Source organism: Zosterops lateralis (genome assembly GCF_965231275.1).
Source record: "Zosterops lateralis genome assembly, chromosome: 7".
Classification (NCBI taxonomy): Eukaryota; Metazoa; Chordata; class Aves; order Passeriformes; family Zosteropidae; genus Zosterops; species Zosterops lateralis.
Genome location: NC_139767.1, coordinates 4601658 through 4618977, shown reverse-complemented (window position 1 = coordinate 4618977; position 17320 = coordinate 4601658). Strand labels below are relative to the sequence as shown.

The following is a 17320-nucleotide window of genomic DNA, read 5'->3' as shown; positions in this document are numbered from 1 at the left end:
GGGAGGAGACTGTTCCTTGGGATTTTGTTAAGGAAAATGCTGTGTTTGTTAAAGTACAACAGTATGTATGAACCCCATGCAACCCTACAGACTGGAAAGCAGCTCTGTGGAGAAGGACCTGAGTGTCCTGGTGAACATCAAGCTGTCCATGAGACAGCAGTGGCCAAGAAGGCCTCAGGAATACTGGGATGCATTAAGAAAAGCATTGCCAGCAGGTTGAGAGAGGTGATCCTGCCCTTCCACTCAGCTCTGGTGAGGCACATCTGGAGAGTCTAATTCTCAATTCCTTGGTACAAGAGGGACAGGGAACTCCTGGAGTGGGTCCAGTGGAGGCTGCAGAGATGAAGAAGGACCTGGAGCATCCCCTGGACAAGGAAAGGCTGAGGGAGCTGGGGATGTTCAACCTCAAGAGGAGACACAGATAAGAGGAGCCTCATCCCTGTCCCTGTGTGCAGGGAGGGTCAGAGCAGGGCCCAGGCTCTGCTCTCTGGGGCCCAGCAATGGCACACGAGGAACAGGCAGGGACTAATGTTCAGGAAGTTCCAGCAGGACAAGAGGAAGAACTTTTCAAACAGAGACCAGAGACGGTGTGGAGTCTCCCTCACTGGGGATATTCCAGACCCATCTGGACACAATCCTGTGCCCTGTGCTCTGGGTTGACCCAGCTTGAGCAGGAAAGTTGGACCAGATGAGCCAGTGTGGTCCCTTCCAGCCTGACCCACGCTGGGATTGTGTGTATTGATGGATATAAAGCTTTATCCAGTGTCTGTCATCCCCATGGAGCATGACAAAGCTCCCTTGCTATTACAGCAATGCTATCTGGATAGACTGTGCTGGAGTTCTGGGATTGAAGTCCTGAATGCTCACCTGACAGCATCAATTACTTCTTCAAACCTCATTGCTCTCCAGCCCTAAAAATGTTTTTAATCAGCCAAAATCATATCCCTTCCCAAATGGCATTACAGATCCATATAGCAAGATTTTGCTGTGCTGTTTGAAGAGAGATCTGCATCCTCATGTGTGTATCTGCCTAAAGCATATTTATGTGTAAATTAAAGAAAATGCTTCAGTGCATAGCCCTGTGTGCAACAGTCAAAGATTTTTGTCTTTATCTTTTCTCCCCAGGGTATCCACAGAAAGAAAAAAAAAGTAGGAGTGAGGAAAAGATTAAGACAAACAAATTTTGCAAATCCTTCAAATCTGGAGCACCAGGCATGAAGCAACAAGGAAAATGCTGATTGATCACAGATGCTGTATATAAGGTGAGAGGCCAAGGCCACATTAAGTAACTCCTATGAAATGTTAACTCTCCCTCCCACCAAAACCAGGGGCAGCTAGCACTGCACAAGTGCTAAAGGGTAAGAAACTGGACTAGAGAGATATGTTGTGTGTATCCTTTCCAAAGGGTAAATATATTTATACCGGAGGGATGATTAATTCACTTTTAATCTCAGGAAATTAGGGAGGAAGCTTTCTGTAGAAAACTTTCTGTTCCTTCTCTTATAGCGTACTTCAGTTGGAAGGGACCTACAAGGATCAGCCAGTCCAACTGCCTGATCACTGCAGGGCTGGCCAAAAATCATAGTGTGATATTAAAAACATTGTCCAAGTGCCTTTTAAACACAGACAGGCTTGGGGCATCAACCACCTCTGGGAAGCCTGTTCCAGTGTTTGACCACCCTCTCAGTAAAGAAAGGCTTCCTTAATGTCAAGTGTGAATCTCCCCAGATGCAGCTTTGAGCCTGTACTGTCACTGGGTATGACATCTGTTGTGGTAAAAGAGATGTTAGGGCATATTATTAAGAGTATTTCTTGCTCAGGTAAGGCTGGGAGAGGACATTACCCAGATACTTGATAAGCTACTCATTGAGGATGATTGTGTGTCACACCAGTTCAGTGGAGCTGCTTTTTTTCCTTAAAATGAGGGCAGCTTTAGGCCTCACTCACTCATGTGCTGGGTACAAGAAGCCTGTTTTATCTGGGTTTTGTTGTACTCCAGGCAACAGGTAACTGTCCTACCAGTGGCAGTTCCTGTGAATCACACTTCAGAATGCCTGGCTGTGAGTAGCTTTTGTTCTAGGAAATATAAATGTCTGTAACACACATTTCTGTTGTGGTGCTTATCTCTTGTGATGAATACTTTCTCTCTACTTATTTCCTTATTTCCCTTCTGGGTTGTCCTGGTCATAGAGCTAAGATCGCAGATCACAGGGTTGTGTGTGATGGGTCTGGCCAAGAAGGCTGAACCAAGTGGTCTGTTCCAAGTCAAAATGTCCAGGAAAATGCTTCAGTCAGAGAATTTTTGATTTTAGTGAAATTACATATACCTGGGGAAAGGATGACGATCAAGTCAAAGAAAGAGGACAAAACTGCCCAATGAACACTGCATATGCCTGTGCAAATGCACATGTACAGTTATATACATAAATTAGCAGCTTGGGAACAGTGTATGTTGTAGCCTTCATCCTAGATAAAAGCCGATCTATTTATAATATAATCAATGCTTAGTCAATTTTGTTTTTCTTTGATACACCAAACACACGGGAGTATGATAACCTATCACATATTTACCCATGACAGGGCTGCTGCAGAAGGAAGCAAGAGTAACAGGACTCTTGAGCAAATGTAGCTAATCTTGCATTGTAAGATCATGTTATTTTTAGACTCTGTAAAGAATGTGTACCATGGGGGAGACTGGATTTGTGCAGGCCTTTTTGTAAATCCAGTTTGGCCTTTTTAATGATCCCCAGTAACAAGCCAGTGAAATGTATGAGCCTCTGGAATCACAGGGGGAAAAGGATGACTGCCAATCCTGGCCCCCATTTGTAAAAATGGCTTTTTAGAAAATGTCAGGGAATGAGAAATATTGCTCCCTCCAAACACCTCCCAGTAAATACAGTTCAGGCTCCAGCCTGAAGTCAAACAGTGCAGACATCCTCTGGGTATCTCTGAGATTCCTGGGGCCAGTGTCCCTTGGTCACATCACCATGGAAATGGGAGCTGTGTCCCAGGTGTGGTGCTCGATGTGGCTCTGGGAGCAAACTGCACTTTGGGTTATCCTTATCACCCTCCAGCAGGGCTCTTCTGCTGACTAAGGACTTTCTGAAATTGACCTGTTGGAGTCATGGCAGTCTTTTCCAGACACTGCAAGGGTTTTCTCTGTTTCTTCCACGTTGGCTGGTCTAAGAGGAGCTGCTAATCTCGGCAGCAATGAAATTTGACCCATTTTCAAGGTGTTGATTCTTTTTCTCTCGCTGAAGATAAGAGCCTTATCTTTGTCAAGTTTGGGTGAAGTGTGGGCTCTCTATCCCAGACACAGGAGTGTAGCCTGGGCTGTTCAAGCCTTAATAAAAAGTGTAATCTCCTTGAAAATAGATTTTCTCTAATGTGGGAATAGTTATTGTCAGGCATTTTCTAAATTTCCTTTATTAATCAAAAGGCTGTCTTGATTTTTGCTTAAAGACAAAATTTGGAAAAGAAGGGAGGTGCCAAGTTAGGCAATTCACAATTAGCAATAAATTTACTATATTTTTAGAAAGCTCTTTTACATGGTCCTGGTTTGAAATTTTCAATGATCATATATTATTTTTCCTTACAGAATGAAAAGTCGTTATTAGCTTTTTCAACTGTCATATATATATAGTGTTAATTGAAGCTGTCACAGGCCTGTTGAGTGATTGTGAACACTTTTGTATCCTGAATTCCTGTGGGATTTGCTACGACTCCTGGGTACTTTGGTTGTTTTGAGGAATGCTTCTTTCATTTCATGAAACTGAGTAGGGCATGAGGGTCTGCTTCCAGAGCAAACCATTTACCTCCCAGAACTGAATTGCCCTTAGCTGTCAGCTAGACTGAACTAATGTTTTTGAAGGAAAATGGCACAGCATCTCAGTTTGATTCTGATGCTTTTTGACATTTCAATTAAAATATCAAAATGAAACTCTTCACTCATTGTGCTAACTGAAATTTGCTTTTAGGTTTATGTTTAAAAAAGCCTCCAAACAGAAGGATTTTTTTTTAATTTAAAAGAAGAAAAATACTATCTCTAAAAAAAGTAGAGGAAAATTACTATCTCTAAAAAAAAGTGTTCTGTAGTAGTGAAAATAACTACTTGCAGTACTTAATAAAATCAGATTTTGAGCAATTCAATTTATAACGTTTTTAATATATTTTTGTTTGTTTGGACTCCCAGACTAAAAGTGATGTTCAATCAGAATTAGGAAGTTGTTTCAAGTTACAGGTACTGTGTTTTCCATCCTTAACCATGAATGTATCCATGTTTTCTTTGGACTGGGTCTTTGTCACCCAAAGATCATGAGGACAGCCTGAATTTTGGAATCTTGTTTCTCAGGCCCTCACCAACATGAAGTTTGCATGTCCTGTTCAAAGCAACTTGTGTTTTTGATAAATTTACATTGGCTCAGGTTTGTGTGTTCTCCTTTACCTAGAAACACTTGTTTTCTGCAAATGAGGACTGCAATGTTGGTACTTAGGAATAAGCTTTAAATTGTGCTGTTAAAAACAGGTTTCATACTGGTTTTCATATGGATTATTGCCTTCTGCAGGAAATAGTTAAGGTTTTGTAGGATTCTTGCTGTTTCTAGATGAGGGCAGTCACAAACTGAACTTGTGTAGACTGGGGGGAGGCTTCTGTCCTGTGGGGTGTGCTCAAGGGAAAGCAGCTCTCAGGACCTGTGGATGTGGTGAGCTGGGAGACTGTTACTCCTGCAGAGAGACTGTTGAAGGAAGCAAAGAGTGAAAAGCCAGATCTCAGGGGTAGAAAGGACTTGGGACTGAAGATGAATGAGCACTTTGTATCTCAGGAAGGCACTGGGCTGCATGGAAAACAAACTGCAAGCAAGAGTACAATGGGCAGTTAGGAGCAGTCCATTTTTAGTTACTATTCTGGTCTCGTCACTTGGAATTGTTTCCATCTAAAAAAATAGTCATCTGAATTTATATTGAATCATTCCTGGCACAATCATGTGAGTTAGTAAGATAGAATCTTACTAAGATCTGCTAAGAACCTCTCCTGGTAAAATTTAAAATACCCTTTTCTCCAGACCTTCTCTAAAATAGAACAAACTCTGTGGAAAAAAAACCATGTTCTGGCTGTGGCTTAAACAACAGAATTTGGGAGAGCTGAAGGGTAGGACTTGTACTTGGTTCTTATTCCTTTCAGTTTGTCTCTATAGACACAGGTGAAGATCATCCTTAGTTTTGAAATTCTCACCTTGTGTTGCTTTGCCATTTTATAAATGTTGTAGGGTTTTCTTGAAATGCTTCATTTGATCTGAGATTGGATCAAAGCAGCCTTCTCTCCTGCAGCAATCCAAGAGCACTGGGTGATGAGGGATGTCTGGATGCTGTTAGTTCATTTGCATGTGAACAAGAGAACTTTGTTTATTCTCCCCCTACCTACTGCAAAAAAAGTAAGTTATTGTCTCTGAGGTAATGGGGTTTGATCAAAAATTGCTACTTAGTTCTGCAGTGATCTCTCTTGATAAATTAACATCTGATTAGGAAATACATGGGAAATTTCAATATTTTTCAAGTGCTTTCAAAGCTCTTTATTATAAATGCCTTGGGAAGCAAGTGGAGCTTGCCTTGAAATGGAAGAGAGGGTTTCAAAATAATTTTGAGGGATCTTGTGTGAGTTGTAGAGGTGGAGGAGAATATTTGGCTTCTTCCCAGTGGTGGCAGAGAATTGCAGTTTTGCTGGAATTTTCAACTATTCTGCTTTTCCACTCATTATTTTTCAAATGTAATTCAGTGGAGACAAGACAGGATGGTCAGAAATCAGTCACAATCTGACATATGGCAGGAGAGATTTCCAAAAGTATCTGAAGGACATATGGAGGGATAAAGCCTTTCTCTGATCTCACCCATAAGAAATAAAGTCCAATCAATTCATGTGGGCTGCTTGTTACACTTGTCCCAATCCAGGGGGGACTTATGCCACTTGAAGCTCCACTGAGCTGAAGGCAATTACTTGGGACTTGCACTGATGTGAATCTGGCCCAACAAGCTCACAAATTGGCCCTGATCTCTTGCCTCTTAAGCAAGATTGGAACTATTTTGTGCTTTTTACAAAAAACTTGAAAGTGAAAAATCCTGCATAGCCTGGTTGCTTAAAGCAGAGATTCCCAGCTGTGACAAATGGCTGTAGGTGCTTCCATTTTGGGGCACCACTTCTGGGCATCTAAGTAGGGCCTCATCTGCTCTGACCACTTCTCTGCTTAAGATCAAGCACTTTGTTTTAAACCTCTGAAAATGTAGGTGACTAGCATTCTTTGAATCTCTTGTTCCAGGGGATTTGCAAAGCCACAGACCACTGATTTTGTTTTATTTTTGTGGTCCAGTGGGGCCGTGTGATGAATTTTGTTTCTGGGGTTTTCCACTTGTAAATAGTAACAAAAAGTTCCTCATTTTACTGAGCATTTTGCTCTCCTTTCCCCAGTCCCTCTCTCTGTACAACAGTGTAACTGAATATGAAGCAAAAGGCACTCTGCCTTTCTGTAAACACCAAGACGCGGTAAGGAAGGCAGAATTGCAATTTCCCACCTTTCTCCTTTAGTACTTGAACTGTTCTTGTCTGAGTGAATCTTCTGCCATTCCTGATTTCTCTGATAGACATCCTTCCTCCAGAGCCCCTGCCCAAACTTTCTTTCTGTAGGGGGCTACAATTGGAAGTCATATACTGGCTGGCAAGTTCTAAGCTTAGGCAGTGTGGTTGCATTTTCATAAAACCATGTGACTCTGCTCTTTCCCCACAATTCTATGGTTGTTTTCTTTTTCCTTATTGATTCCATCTCTTTGTGATTCTGCCTTTTCTGGTCTTTATGTTGAGTGAAGAGCATACTTCAAATCTCTCCAAACCACAGAAGGCTTGTTTGTGTGTTTACCGGTTTTTCAGGGCTGAGGCTTCTTTAGGGAATACATTATTTATTTTCTGGCCTTAAGGTGTCAATAGTTCATGACCTTTTTTTAGCATGTTTGCAGTGAAACAAATAGCTTGGATTTTTTTTTTCTCCTAGTTTTGGCAGAGGGAAATTCCTTCATCATGGGGGAGGCTTTAAGATTCTTGGATTGGAGGTATAACCGTCCTAACCTCAGAAGGTCTGAGGTGGGCTTAATCAATTTTGGTAATACAACATGCATGAGAATAGGGAAGACAGCAGGGTCAAATATAAAGCAGTAGTCAGTGGAACATCTTTGCTCTGTTGGTGATAAAGGAAACTTATTTGTTGCCCATGGTTCACCCATATAGCATTTAATCCTTAACACACAGCTGCCACATCAGGTCTGTATGTGAGCAGCAGATCCCTGACACACTGAACAGAGTGCCTGTGTGCTAATGCAGCTGTTTGCACCTGCAAACAGGCATGGTCCATTTTTTTTCCATACGTCCTGTGTTCATAAATGGCCTCGTGGTGGAAGGAAGGGGTGAGTTTTTATGTGGATCCACCAGCTTCATGATTAGCAGTTTGATTAGGGATTAGCAGTTGATTCTGGTTCAAACATGTATCCCAGGGCCCAAAGTCACTCCCTGATGTTGGCAGAGAGTAAAATGGAGTGTGGAATTTCCTGTTCAGTACAACCATAACAAATAACATTCCAAATGCTGTGTATTACATAAACTCATGGCAGTTTAAAGCTAACATAATGTGAAATGTGGCTTTGGAAGAAAGCTGTCTTCTGAACTGCATGTGTGAGCTCACATGTGTTTGTATGTTAAGATGACCTTTCTTGTTCAAGCTATAGGTTTTTGCAGTCCAGTCACTTACAAGCATGGCTTTGGCTTCTGGGTTACTACAGACTAGAGCCAAGCAAATGGAGGAATAGCTAACAAAAATATTTTCCAGTCCCCTGTATTTATTTGTTTTTGTTTGTTTGCAAAAAGCAAAATCTGTGTTTCTCAAGCTCCTTCAATGAATCAGAATGATTGCCAGATATCTTCTTGTAGGAAAAATTATTATTTTTGATAACTTCATGTTTATCAGGAAATGTTGGTGGCTCAGTTCTCCCGGCTCTGCACCTCTGTAAAGCCCATGTTGGAGCAGTGAGCTTCTCTACACCCAGTCTGTCTTCTCCCCTATCTCTGTCTATCTCTTTCAGTCATCTGGATTTGGACCTTTTCTATGTGTTTCTCATTCAAATATCCAAAAAGCTTTTCATGTCATGCAGGGTACCCAAACCCTTTGCCCTCTCTTCTCTCCTCTCTGTCTTTTATGATGTTCATGACTTTCAACCTGGTGAATATATAATGAGCTGCACAGGAAATATTTTTATGTGGTAATGTCAGTTTAGACTAATCTCAAACCACTGTATAAAAAGAAGTCATGACTGTTACTGCCACTGATTAAGTCACCTAAATCCTTTACAGCAGAATGTGTCCAGCTGCACAAAAAAAATCTGTGTGTATATTGCTTTGAGCCAATTAAAACTTTGATCCCCCGGGTTTCAAAAAGATGCCTCTTTTTACTGCTTGAAGAATAATAAATGGGCATACTTCTCCCCCAGATTTTGTCTTAATGAGACATTTTCATCTCTGGGTAATGAGGAGTATTATTCTTGATGAAGAGTGTAGTGTTATAGGCAAAATAATATGGGCACAAAGATCTGTAGTTAGGGAATAATATATGGAAAATTCCACCTTATTTATGTGTTGACCATTGAAATGTTACCAAGAGACGTTCTTCTTTTTCAATATTTTGTTGTTGTTGTTGTTGTTGTTGTTAAAATTTTTATTTTTCATTTATTTGAGGACAGACAGCACTTTGAAACCTGTGCTAGTGCATGTTCTCCAAACATGGAATAAAGATTTCATCTTTCCATGGAATTTGGTCTTCCTGTTTCACATCCTTTAGTACAATGTGCTTGTAGCAGCCACAGGCTTTCCCACCAGCCAGTGTGCGCAGACCCCATGTTTGAGAGCTCTGAAAACCACACTGTGAGCAGCCTGGCCCCTGTGCTGTTCAGAATCATACAATGGTTTGGGTTGGAAGGGGATGTTGAAGATCACCCAGTTCCACCCCCTGCCACAGGCAGGGACACCTTCCACTATCCCAGGTTTGCTCCAAGCCCTGTCCAAAGTGGCCTTGAACGCTGCCAGGGATGGGACAGCCACAGCTTCTCTGGGCAAGCTGTGCCAGGGCCTCACCACCTTCCCAGGGAAGAACTTCTTCCTAATATTTAATCCAAACCTGCTCTCTTTGAACCCACTCCTCCTTGTCCTTCCACTATATGCTCTTGTATTCTTGGGGTGATTTCTCTTTCAGACTTTGCTGTCTTCCAGATGGTGTGTGGCCTGTGTTAACCCCCCCGTGAGAGTGCTCAGAGACCAGCCTGAGGAGAAGTGTTGCAAGGGTGCCTAAGCAAGCACCCTGTGAGGAGGAGTTGGAGGAGGTGGGGCTGCCCCTGGGACTTTTAATGGCAGAATAAATGGGAAGGTGGAGGGCAGTGCTGTACAGTCAGTCCAGTGCGCCTGCTGTGCCTCTGTTCCCTTCCCTTGTGATCTCCAGGAGTATACTCTCAGCACCAAATCTTGAAGAAATACATACAAGCAGATTTTTGTTTTCTCTTTTGCTCTTTAAACTTTAGTTACCCATCGGGGGCTTTTGAGATGACAAGAATTTTGACAGCTTGCAAAGTAGTGAAGACTTTGAAAGGCAGATTGAAGTTTTGCAATGTGTCTGCTGATCACTGGAGTTTCTCAAGGACAGGTACCAGACTGTTGAGCATCAAGGTAATAATGACTGGATACTGTTGTTTAATAGATGTGTTTGGCAGGCAGAGATAGCTTGCTGCAGATAACAGGGCTTACCTGGAGACATGAACCAGAGGAAATTTGTCTGAACCCTAAGCAAGGGGGTTGCTTGGCTAAGTGGTTCTATTAGCTAAGCAAACATACTTTTTGTCTAGTCTGGAATGGAAGTTATAGGGTAAATTACACCAAAAGGTGGAAGTTCAGGGTTTCAGTTAATTATTATATGGTATTTTCTTTAGAAACACCTCACCCTTCTATAGGACTGATAGCTAAGAACAGATCTTTTAGTCCATATGAGAATGAATTGGCTGAATATTTAAAGTAATGCATCACTTGAGCCATGTAATTAATTCTATTGAATCCATACAGAATCCATTTTTAATGTATTAGAAACTATAATGGCTCTGAGATTAATTGGAGAGGTAGACAACTCTTGTGGATGCATCAGTGTCTCAGCTCTTGATTTACTGGGGCTGGAGCACTCAGTTGATTTCCCCAGCTTTGTAGTGCTCTTTGCTACAGGAGCTGGAGTAAATGGGTGAAATGGGACTTGCTGTGGGAGTTCTGTCAGCATGCACTTTGGATTGAAAAGGCACTTCTGTATAGGTGTTGTGTTGAAGGAAGATAGCAACTGGAGGAGTGGTGTTTCAGAGAGTGGTAGGGAAGAGCATTGAAAGACTTTGATTGCAGATGCTGCCTTACCTGGCAGGGTGGTCTAGAGGGCTGATCAGTATCATTTCTCTCCACTGAGGACTAGGGTAATGTGGGAAATGGATTTATTTTCACAGGGTTTCTCTTACCTCTCCCACAGCCACTCATTTTTCAGGAATTCTCCTTGCAACAGACCCGTTACTTGACAGGACAGAGGGGGAATGGATTCAAACTGACAGGGAATGTTTAGATTAGATATTAGCAAAAAAATCTTTACTGTGGAGGTGGTGAGGCACTGGAAACAGGTTGCCCAGAGAAGTTGTGGCTGCCACATCCCTGGAGGTGTTCAAGGCCAGGTTGGACAGGGCTCTGAGCAACCTTCCAGTGGAAGGTGTGTCTGCTCATGGCAAGGGATTGGAACATAGTGATCTTTAAGGTCCCTTCCAACCCAAACTATTCTGTGATACTATGATACTTTTAAACCAAACATTGCTCTGCAGAGGAATTCAGGATAAGGCAAGAAGTGTTCCTGTTTATTCTCCTTCCTTCAGCATGTGAGTTCCCAGTTTCTTTGCAGCAGAGTGTGGAAGTTAAGTCTAGTTGTGAGGGAAGTGACCAAGCAGTGACCTGTGGTGGGGTTTGGTGTTCCAATCAGAATTAGAGGTAATGAGTATTTATGAGAAATTTGAGGAAAGAGTGAAATGCAACATAATTAAAGTCACGACCCCAAGCACGCTAGAATTCAAGAAATGTTTGGACAATACTCTCAGGCACATGGGGGAATTCCTGGGGTTGTCCTGTGCAGGGACAGCAGTTGGATGAACTGGATGAGCCTTGTGGATTCTTTCCTACTCAGGACATTCAATGATCCATGATGCTCTGTGTGGACTAATAGCAGTATTAGGTAATGGTCTCATTCTTCCATTATCACAGGCTTAAATGAGCATTTAGTTGCCTTTAATTGCTTTTTCTCACTGGGCTATTTAAGGAAACACAGCAAAATACAAAGAAAACATCTAATCTATGTATAAGTAAAGTATTAGACAGCATGAGGAAGATGTGGTAGTTTTAGGAGAATGCCTAATAATGCTTCTCCAAAGTCTGTATTCTGTCCAGTTAAACTCACCCTGTGTGGAGAAACACTACTGTAGGTGAGTAGTGTTAGATGTGGGGACTCACAGGTCCATATTTCCCTATTACATCCCATCCTTCCATTCTAAAGAAGAGATGGGCATCCATGAGTGACAGAGAGGCAGAGAGCAGACCAGAGACCCCTCAGGGCTGTCAGTAGGGATGTTTAGAGTCACTGGTTTCAGGTTAATCAAGACTGTTAAAAATTCAAGAATAGGCAGAGAGACTGTGGTTTGAAGCTCTTATTGTTTAATGCTCTTCTGAGGCCAATGTAATTAAATGGGCATGTAAAGGTAGTAGGAGCAATAAATAGGTGGCTTGTAACATTATAGCTGGCTCAGTAAGGAGAGGTTTGGGAGAGCTATAAAAACCACCAGGAATGAGCTAAAAATGTAGTCAGAAGTGAGAGGGAGATGAAAATTTTGTAGAGCGCTGGCTTTAGAAGCTATTTCAGATTACTGTGAAAGGACTCTTCAAATGTATTTGAGGCAGGTGGAAAGAAATGGGACAGTGACTGCAGGGAGAGTAGTTCGATGGGTGAGGAAGTTCAAGATGAGTCACAAGGTACTTCCCTCCTTGTTTTGGAGGTGAAGAGGATGTAAAATGGGGCCCATTCCCATAGAGATGGGGGGAACTTGGTGAACTGCTCTTGTGGATGGGGGAAGAGATGCCCATTTCCATGGATCCTCAGTGACTTGTGCCATCTGGCTTGGCTCACTCTTCTCCTTTGAGTTTTGTGATGGACAGATATTTGTGGCATTGTTTTGCATAGCCCTGAGAAGAATTCAAGCTGTAGGAACTCTGACTTTTCTACTATGGTACCTGTGTTGCTTTTCTTTGGGATGATAAAGGAATTAATCCAGTGCTTCTCCCCCAAAAATATCCTAAGTGTGAAGCTTCTTTGGTGTATCCCAGGACACTCACCTTGACTCATTCTGTTTTCTTGCCCTGTCTTATTCTCTCAATGTTAGCCAGAAGCAAATGTGCCAGAGCAAAATCGGATAGATAGAGATATATATACAAAGGGTTGGCAAAGAAAATCTTGACTGTTAGCCATGTCCAGATGGATTTCCAGCCTGTGAAGGTGTAGTACTGACAAGAAGAGTAAGAATCAGTTTGAGTTTTCTGTCAAAGAGAAAGCTACTCCTTTGTTGCTGGCTATTTGGTCTTGGGAGAGTGAAATGTAGCTCAGACCTGGCATCAGCTTTTTGCTGTAGAAGGAATCTTGGAGCTTTTGGATTCTTCTGTGCTTCTGATATGTCAGCTGTTCTGTAGCCAGCCAGATGTGAGCCAAGAAATGTGGCAGAGGCTGTTGTGCTGTGTGGAATTGTATTGTAGATCTTTTGAGATTTTGCAAATCTTTATCATCCACTTTTTAGATGGGCAGGGCTGCTACAGCAGGGAACTAACTGAAGGTAATTTCATCTGATTTCTTACTGGGTTTAGGTTTGTTTTTATTTTAACTTCTTAAGTGCTTTCTTTACTAGATGTGTGAAGAGCTTAGTGAAGTGGGACCTGAACTAGTTGACTTTTCAAGCTGCTTTGACAAAATACACAAAATCTGTCAACACAACATCAACAGCATGACCCTTTCTATTAGCCATCTTCATCCTCAAAGCTCTTGAAGAGTACTGCAGCCTCTCTAGAGCACAGGGCCCTCTGCTAAAGGTGAAGCTACTGATGTGTAGGAAGAAGAAAGATTGCAAATGGCATATCTTATGTTGAGGGTGTGTGGCAGAAACAATTTAGTTGAGATTACAACAGAGATTTATCTGAGGCTATGTGAGGATGCTTTTGAGAAAGGTGAAGACAAAAGGACCTCATGGAAGCTCTGGGGCGTTGTTTATTTCTTGCTTGTTCTTTTTTGGAAAGTATTTCTCCCACCTGATCCCTGATTGAGCCAACAGGCCTTCTCTATAGCCTGTAAATCACTTTTCACCTTAAAAACAAAACTGAAAAAACAAGGTAGGCTGGGAGCTTAGGGATATGGTAACACCTCCACTGGAAATGTAAGCAAGAATAATTGCTTTGAGAATGCTCAGTGAACCAACCACTTAATTAAGAATAATAAATCAAGGAAGGGAGGGAAACATTTGAACATCTATCCCCTGCTATAGCTGAACTTGCAGGCAGGTTATGGCTGCTCAGGGACATTTTTCTGCATTACTTGAACACTGTGTAGGGGCTCTAATAGTATAATAAGGGCTTCTGTTCAACAGAAATGATTTCTGTGCTGTCTGGTATGGAAAGGAGGTGGTCTGTGGTGGGAGGAAGGCCATGCAGATCCCTGTCAAGTACTATAGTGAGGGTGAGGCTCTGAGGTTCACAGTGATTGCTCTGGGGTTTGCCCTTCAGCACCTGGAAAAACCTTAAATTTTCTGGTCATTCCACCATTTTGGACTTTGTTTCCTGAAGGATTCTGGCAGGGTTGGTGGTGATCAGGACCACAGTTCAGGCATCTGCCCCAACCTGTGCCCAGTGGTGGGACATGAATTGGAGTTGCTGTTTGTGTGGACTCCAATCTGTGTCCTGCTGGGGGAAGGGATCCAGCCTTTAACCAGGATTGGGAGAAACTGTATCCAGCAGTCAGTGTTCCATGTGTGCAGAGTATGTTGGGCTTTCCCCAGGCTCTGGAAAGGGCAGAAGTCCTGTCCAAAGCCCAGTCAGAGGCACCCACACCATCCCCACCACCTCTGTGCTGTGCAGAGCTTTGAGTGTCTGGCAGCTCTTTGCAGTGAGAGGCACAGGGACATGAGGGAGCCCACCAACCTGGCATTTGAATTTGGTCTAAACCTAGAGGATTTGGCTACAAAAATTCTGTTTATAACTGGGGAGGGAGGAGATTTTGGTGTTGCTGGCTAAACTGTCCAATGGTGCGGGAAGGTTCCAAAACTTATGGCTGAATCTTTGGAGAATGACTGGGTGTTTGACATTATTGAGGAAAAAATGGCCAGGCTAAAAGCATCCCAGATGCACAGAATTCAATTACTTGGCAGTGCAGTTTGATTTTTAGTGTATTTTGCAGTACATTAGTAATTGATCTGTGTGGTATTTGTAAGTGCAGAGGGCCTCTAAATGAATGTTTGTCATGATGGTTACAAAATGTTCAATAGTGAGAATGAAATTTCTCCTTGCTGTGATTGTTCATCTGATTTACGGCTAATGGAAAGGAGCTCTCCAGCTCCTTTCTGCAGCAAATTGATCTTGATTTTTCTTTTAAAAAATCCCAGTAAGAGGAATAGTTCTGTAAAAGAAACCAATATGAAGCTAAATCATGGTGAGAGCTGCTTCCTGTGGACATGCTTGGCACATTTCCTGTGGCACAGACCACTGGGATTTTTGCACTGGTGGTCACTCTGCCTGTGCCTAGGAGACAGCTGTGCTTTCCTTCCAGAAGTAGAGGTTTTTTAGGGTCCTGAAAGTTCATTGTCCAAATTCTTTCAAGCCCAGGAATGCACTGGTAAATCTATTTACAGCTTTGCTTACTGTTTCTCTGCCTCTGCATGTCACCAGTGATGTTGCTGTCAGAGGGAATCTCCCAATTCCTTCTATCATTTCTGCTATGCCTATAGTCATTATTCATTTATTAGAAGGTGGAGTTTTCTGGTGGTTTCCCATCCACTGCCTGCATGGGGTAAGAAAGGTTCAGTTTCCAAGTGAGGCTAAAGAGGGTGGTACATTAGTCTTACATGTGCAAAGACCCAGTTGTGACAATGAATCTCTTAAGGACTTCTGTAAAACTCACTCTGTCCCATTTCTCTTTGCTGTAAAATAGTGATGAAACCTGTAAGGCACCCCACAGTTAGTGTGGGACTCAGTTCTGCTAGACACTCTGTGGAAGAGGTATGGTTTCCTCTAGGCTGTTGTTTCATAGCTGCTTCTTCCAGGACAATTTATACCTATCCTTGAGGTAACTGAGACCATGAGCATCCATCTGATCCATGAGTTCCTCTGGTCTGGTGTCCTACAGCAGAACAGACTGGTATTTTGAATTTCTCTGTCTGACACCAGTTCAGCTAAACACACACTTGTTTTTAGCGGCCTTGCTGTATGGTTGCACTAGAAGTTAAGCACCTATCAAGGTCAGAGCTGGATGAGAGCCAGCAGAGTCAGCAGCAGGCCTTGAGCCGACATTGAGGAGGCAAGAGATCCTTTCCCTACAGGGTTATGATGTTGGTAAATTCAAGATGTCATATGTGGAAAAAATGAACTAAGGGATAAGGAAGGGTGATCCTACAGTAACAGCAGCACATGCTCTGCTTGCAGTGAGGTTTGCCAGCTCATTAGGATAACAATGTTTCCTAAGTGTTAGAAAGAAAAACGGCATCAGACTAGTAAAAGAGATGTCTTGGCAGCTGGGAGTGGGAGAAGGGCAGGAATACTTACAGCGTTAGACAGGCAAGGCAAGTGTCCTAGGTGTTGCCTGTATAAACATCAAGCCTTTCCTCCTGTGTTTGAGTCTCTTCATGTGCCTTTCTCCAGGTGCAGACAGCAACCTTGGTGCTAGAAGATGGGCTGAAGATGAAAGGTTATTCTTTTGGCTATCCATCCTCCACAGCAGGGGAAGTCGTATTCAACACGGGGCTCTCTGGGTAAGGACACAGCAAATGGCATATAGGCATCAATACTTCTCTGGAAGCTTGTTGAAGTGTGAAAGCTGCCTTTTCCAAGCTCCTAGGGTCCTGATCCAAGCAGGTAGTTTTCTATATAAAGCTACATTGTAGTCCAGAGATACAGAGAGAGAGACAATTAATGAAGATGTCTCAGGCAGACCTGTTGTGCCAAAGTATTTGTGGTGATAAGCACCTTTAATTGAATGATGATAACGAGATACAGAGGGTTCTGATCCTACTGAATTGCTGAGTCAGAGCAGAGAAGCTGTCTGTTCTCCCTTCAGTGCCCAGATCAATTATAGAGGTTGATCTGCAGCCTTCTTGGTGATGGAACTTGGCTTCTGAGTGCAAAATTTTTAAACTCCGAATTGGTTACCTTTAGGATCCATCTCTTATGTAATTTGTTGGCTCATACCACAGGTAAGGATGCTTTTGCATTCTGTGCCCTTTCCAGAGAAAGGGCAGGATCAGATTCATGCCTAACCTAGTAGGATTCTCTGTCCTCTTGAGTGGTAGGAACCTATGGCTGACTTAGGTTGGCAGTGCTTTGGTTACTGGTGCTTTTGTTGGGCTGCTTGAGCAGAGGGAATCTGGCCAGAGGAATAGGGCTTTTGGTAAGGACAGGGACATGTCCTTGGGGAGATAAGACATCTCTGAAGTTGTTGATGCTTGAGCTTCTTCTGCAGTCATTCATAGCTGTCTTTGCTCATCTGCATTGTATTCCCTGAATTCTGCTCTCCTTTGGAGATCTCAGTACTCACAGGACGAGTTTTTAAATGATATCATCAGTGAAAGTGTTAAATTGCTGCAGAGGGGAATCAGCTTGCAGTTTTGCATTAAGAGACAATTATTTAAGCATTTCAACAGCACTAATTACTGGCTGTGTTAATATACCTGCCAACAAGGCACTGTTTAATATAGATCAGAATGATGGAGGGCACCAGAGTTCTCTTCTCATTTATAGATTATGGGCCATAAATCTTGGCACATCACAAAAGTCAAGGAGGACCTGGAGGATTAATTTCCTCTCCACCTGTTACTGTGGCAGTAGAAGTTGTGTTTGTTCACTGTCTAATCATTTGGAGAGGATGCTGTGGCAGAGATCTCTTCTGTGCTGGGGAGCATATGGGCATGGAGAAAACATTCAAAATGTAAG

The 17320-nt window shown here is 42.6% G+C and overlaps 1 protein-coding gene across 1 annotated transcript in view; it reads left to right on the top strand.

The window, feature by feature from the left end:
* Nucleotides 1-9625: 9625 nt before the first annotated feature.
* The window catches only part of CPS1 (carbamoyl-phosphate synthase 1), a gene marked incomplete at both ends in the record, with an annotated part of 91654 nt that continues 83959 nt past the window's right edge, over nucleotides 9626-17320 (top strand). The window contains 2 exons of the mRNA XM_083865821.1: nucleotides 9626-9748; nucleotides 16034-16143. Of these exons, the coding sequence (XP_083721947.1) occupies nucleotides 9626-9748; nucleotides 16034-16143 (233 nt within the window). The remainder of the gene's footprint in view (nucleotides 9749-16033; nucleotides 16144-17320) is intronic.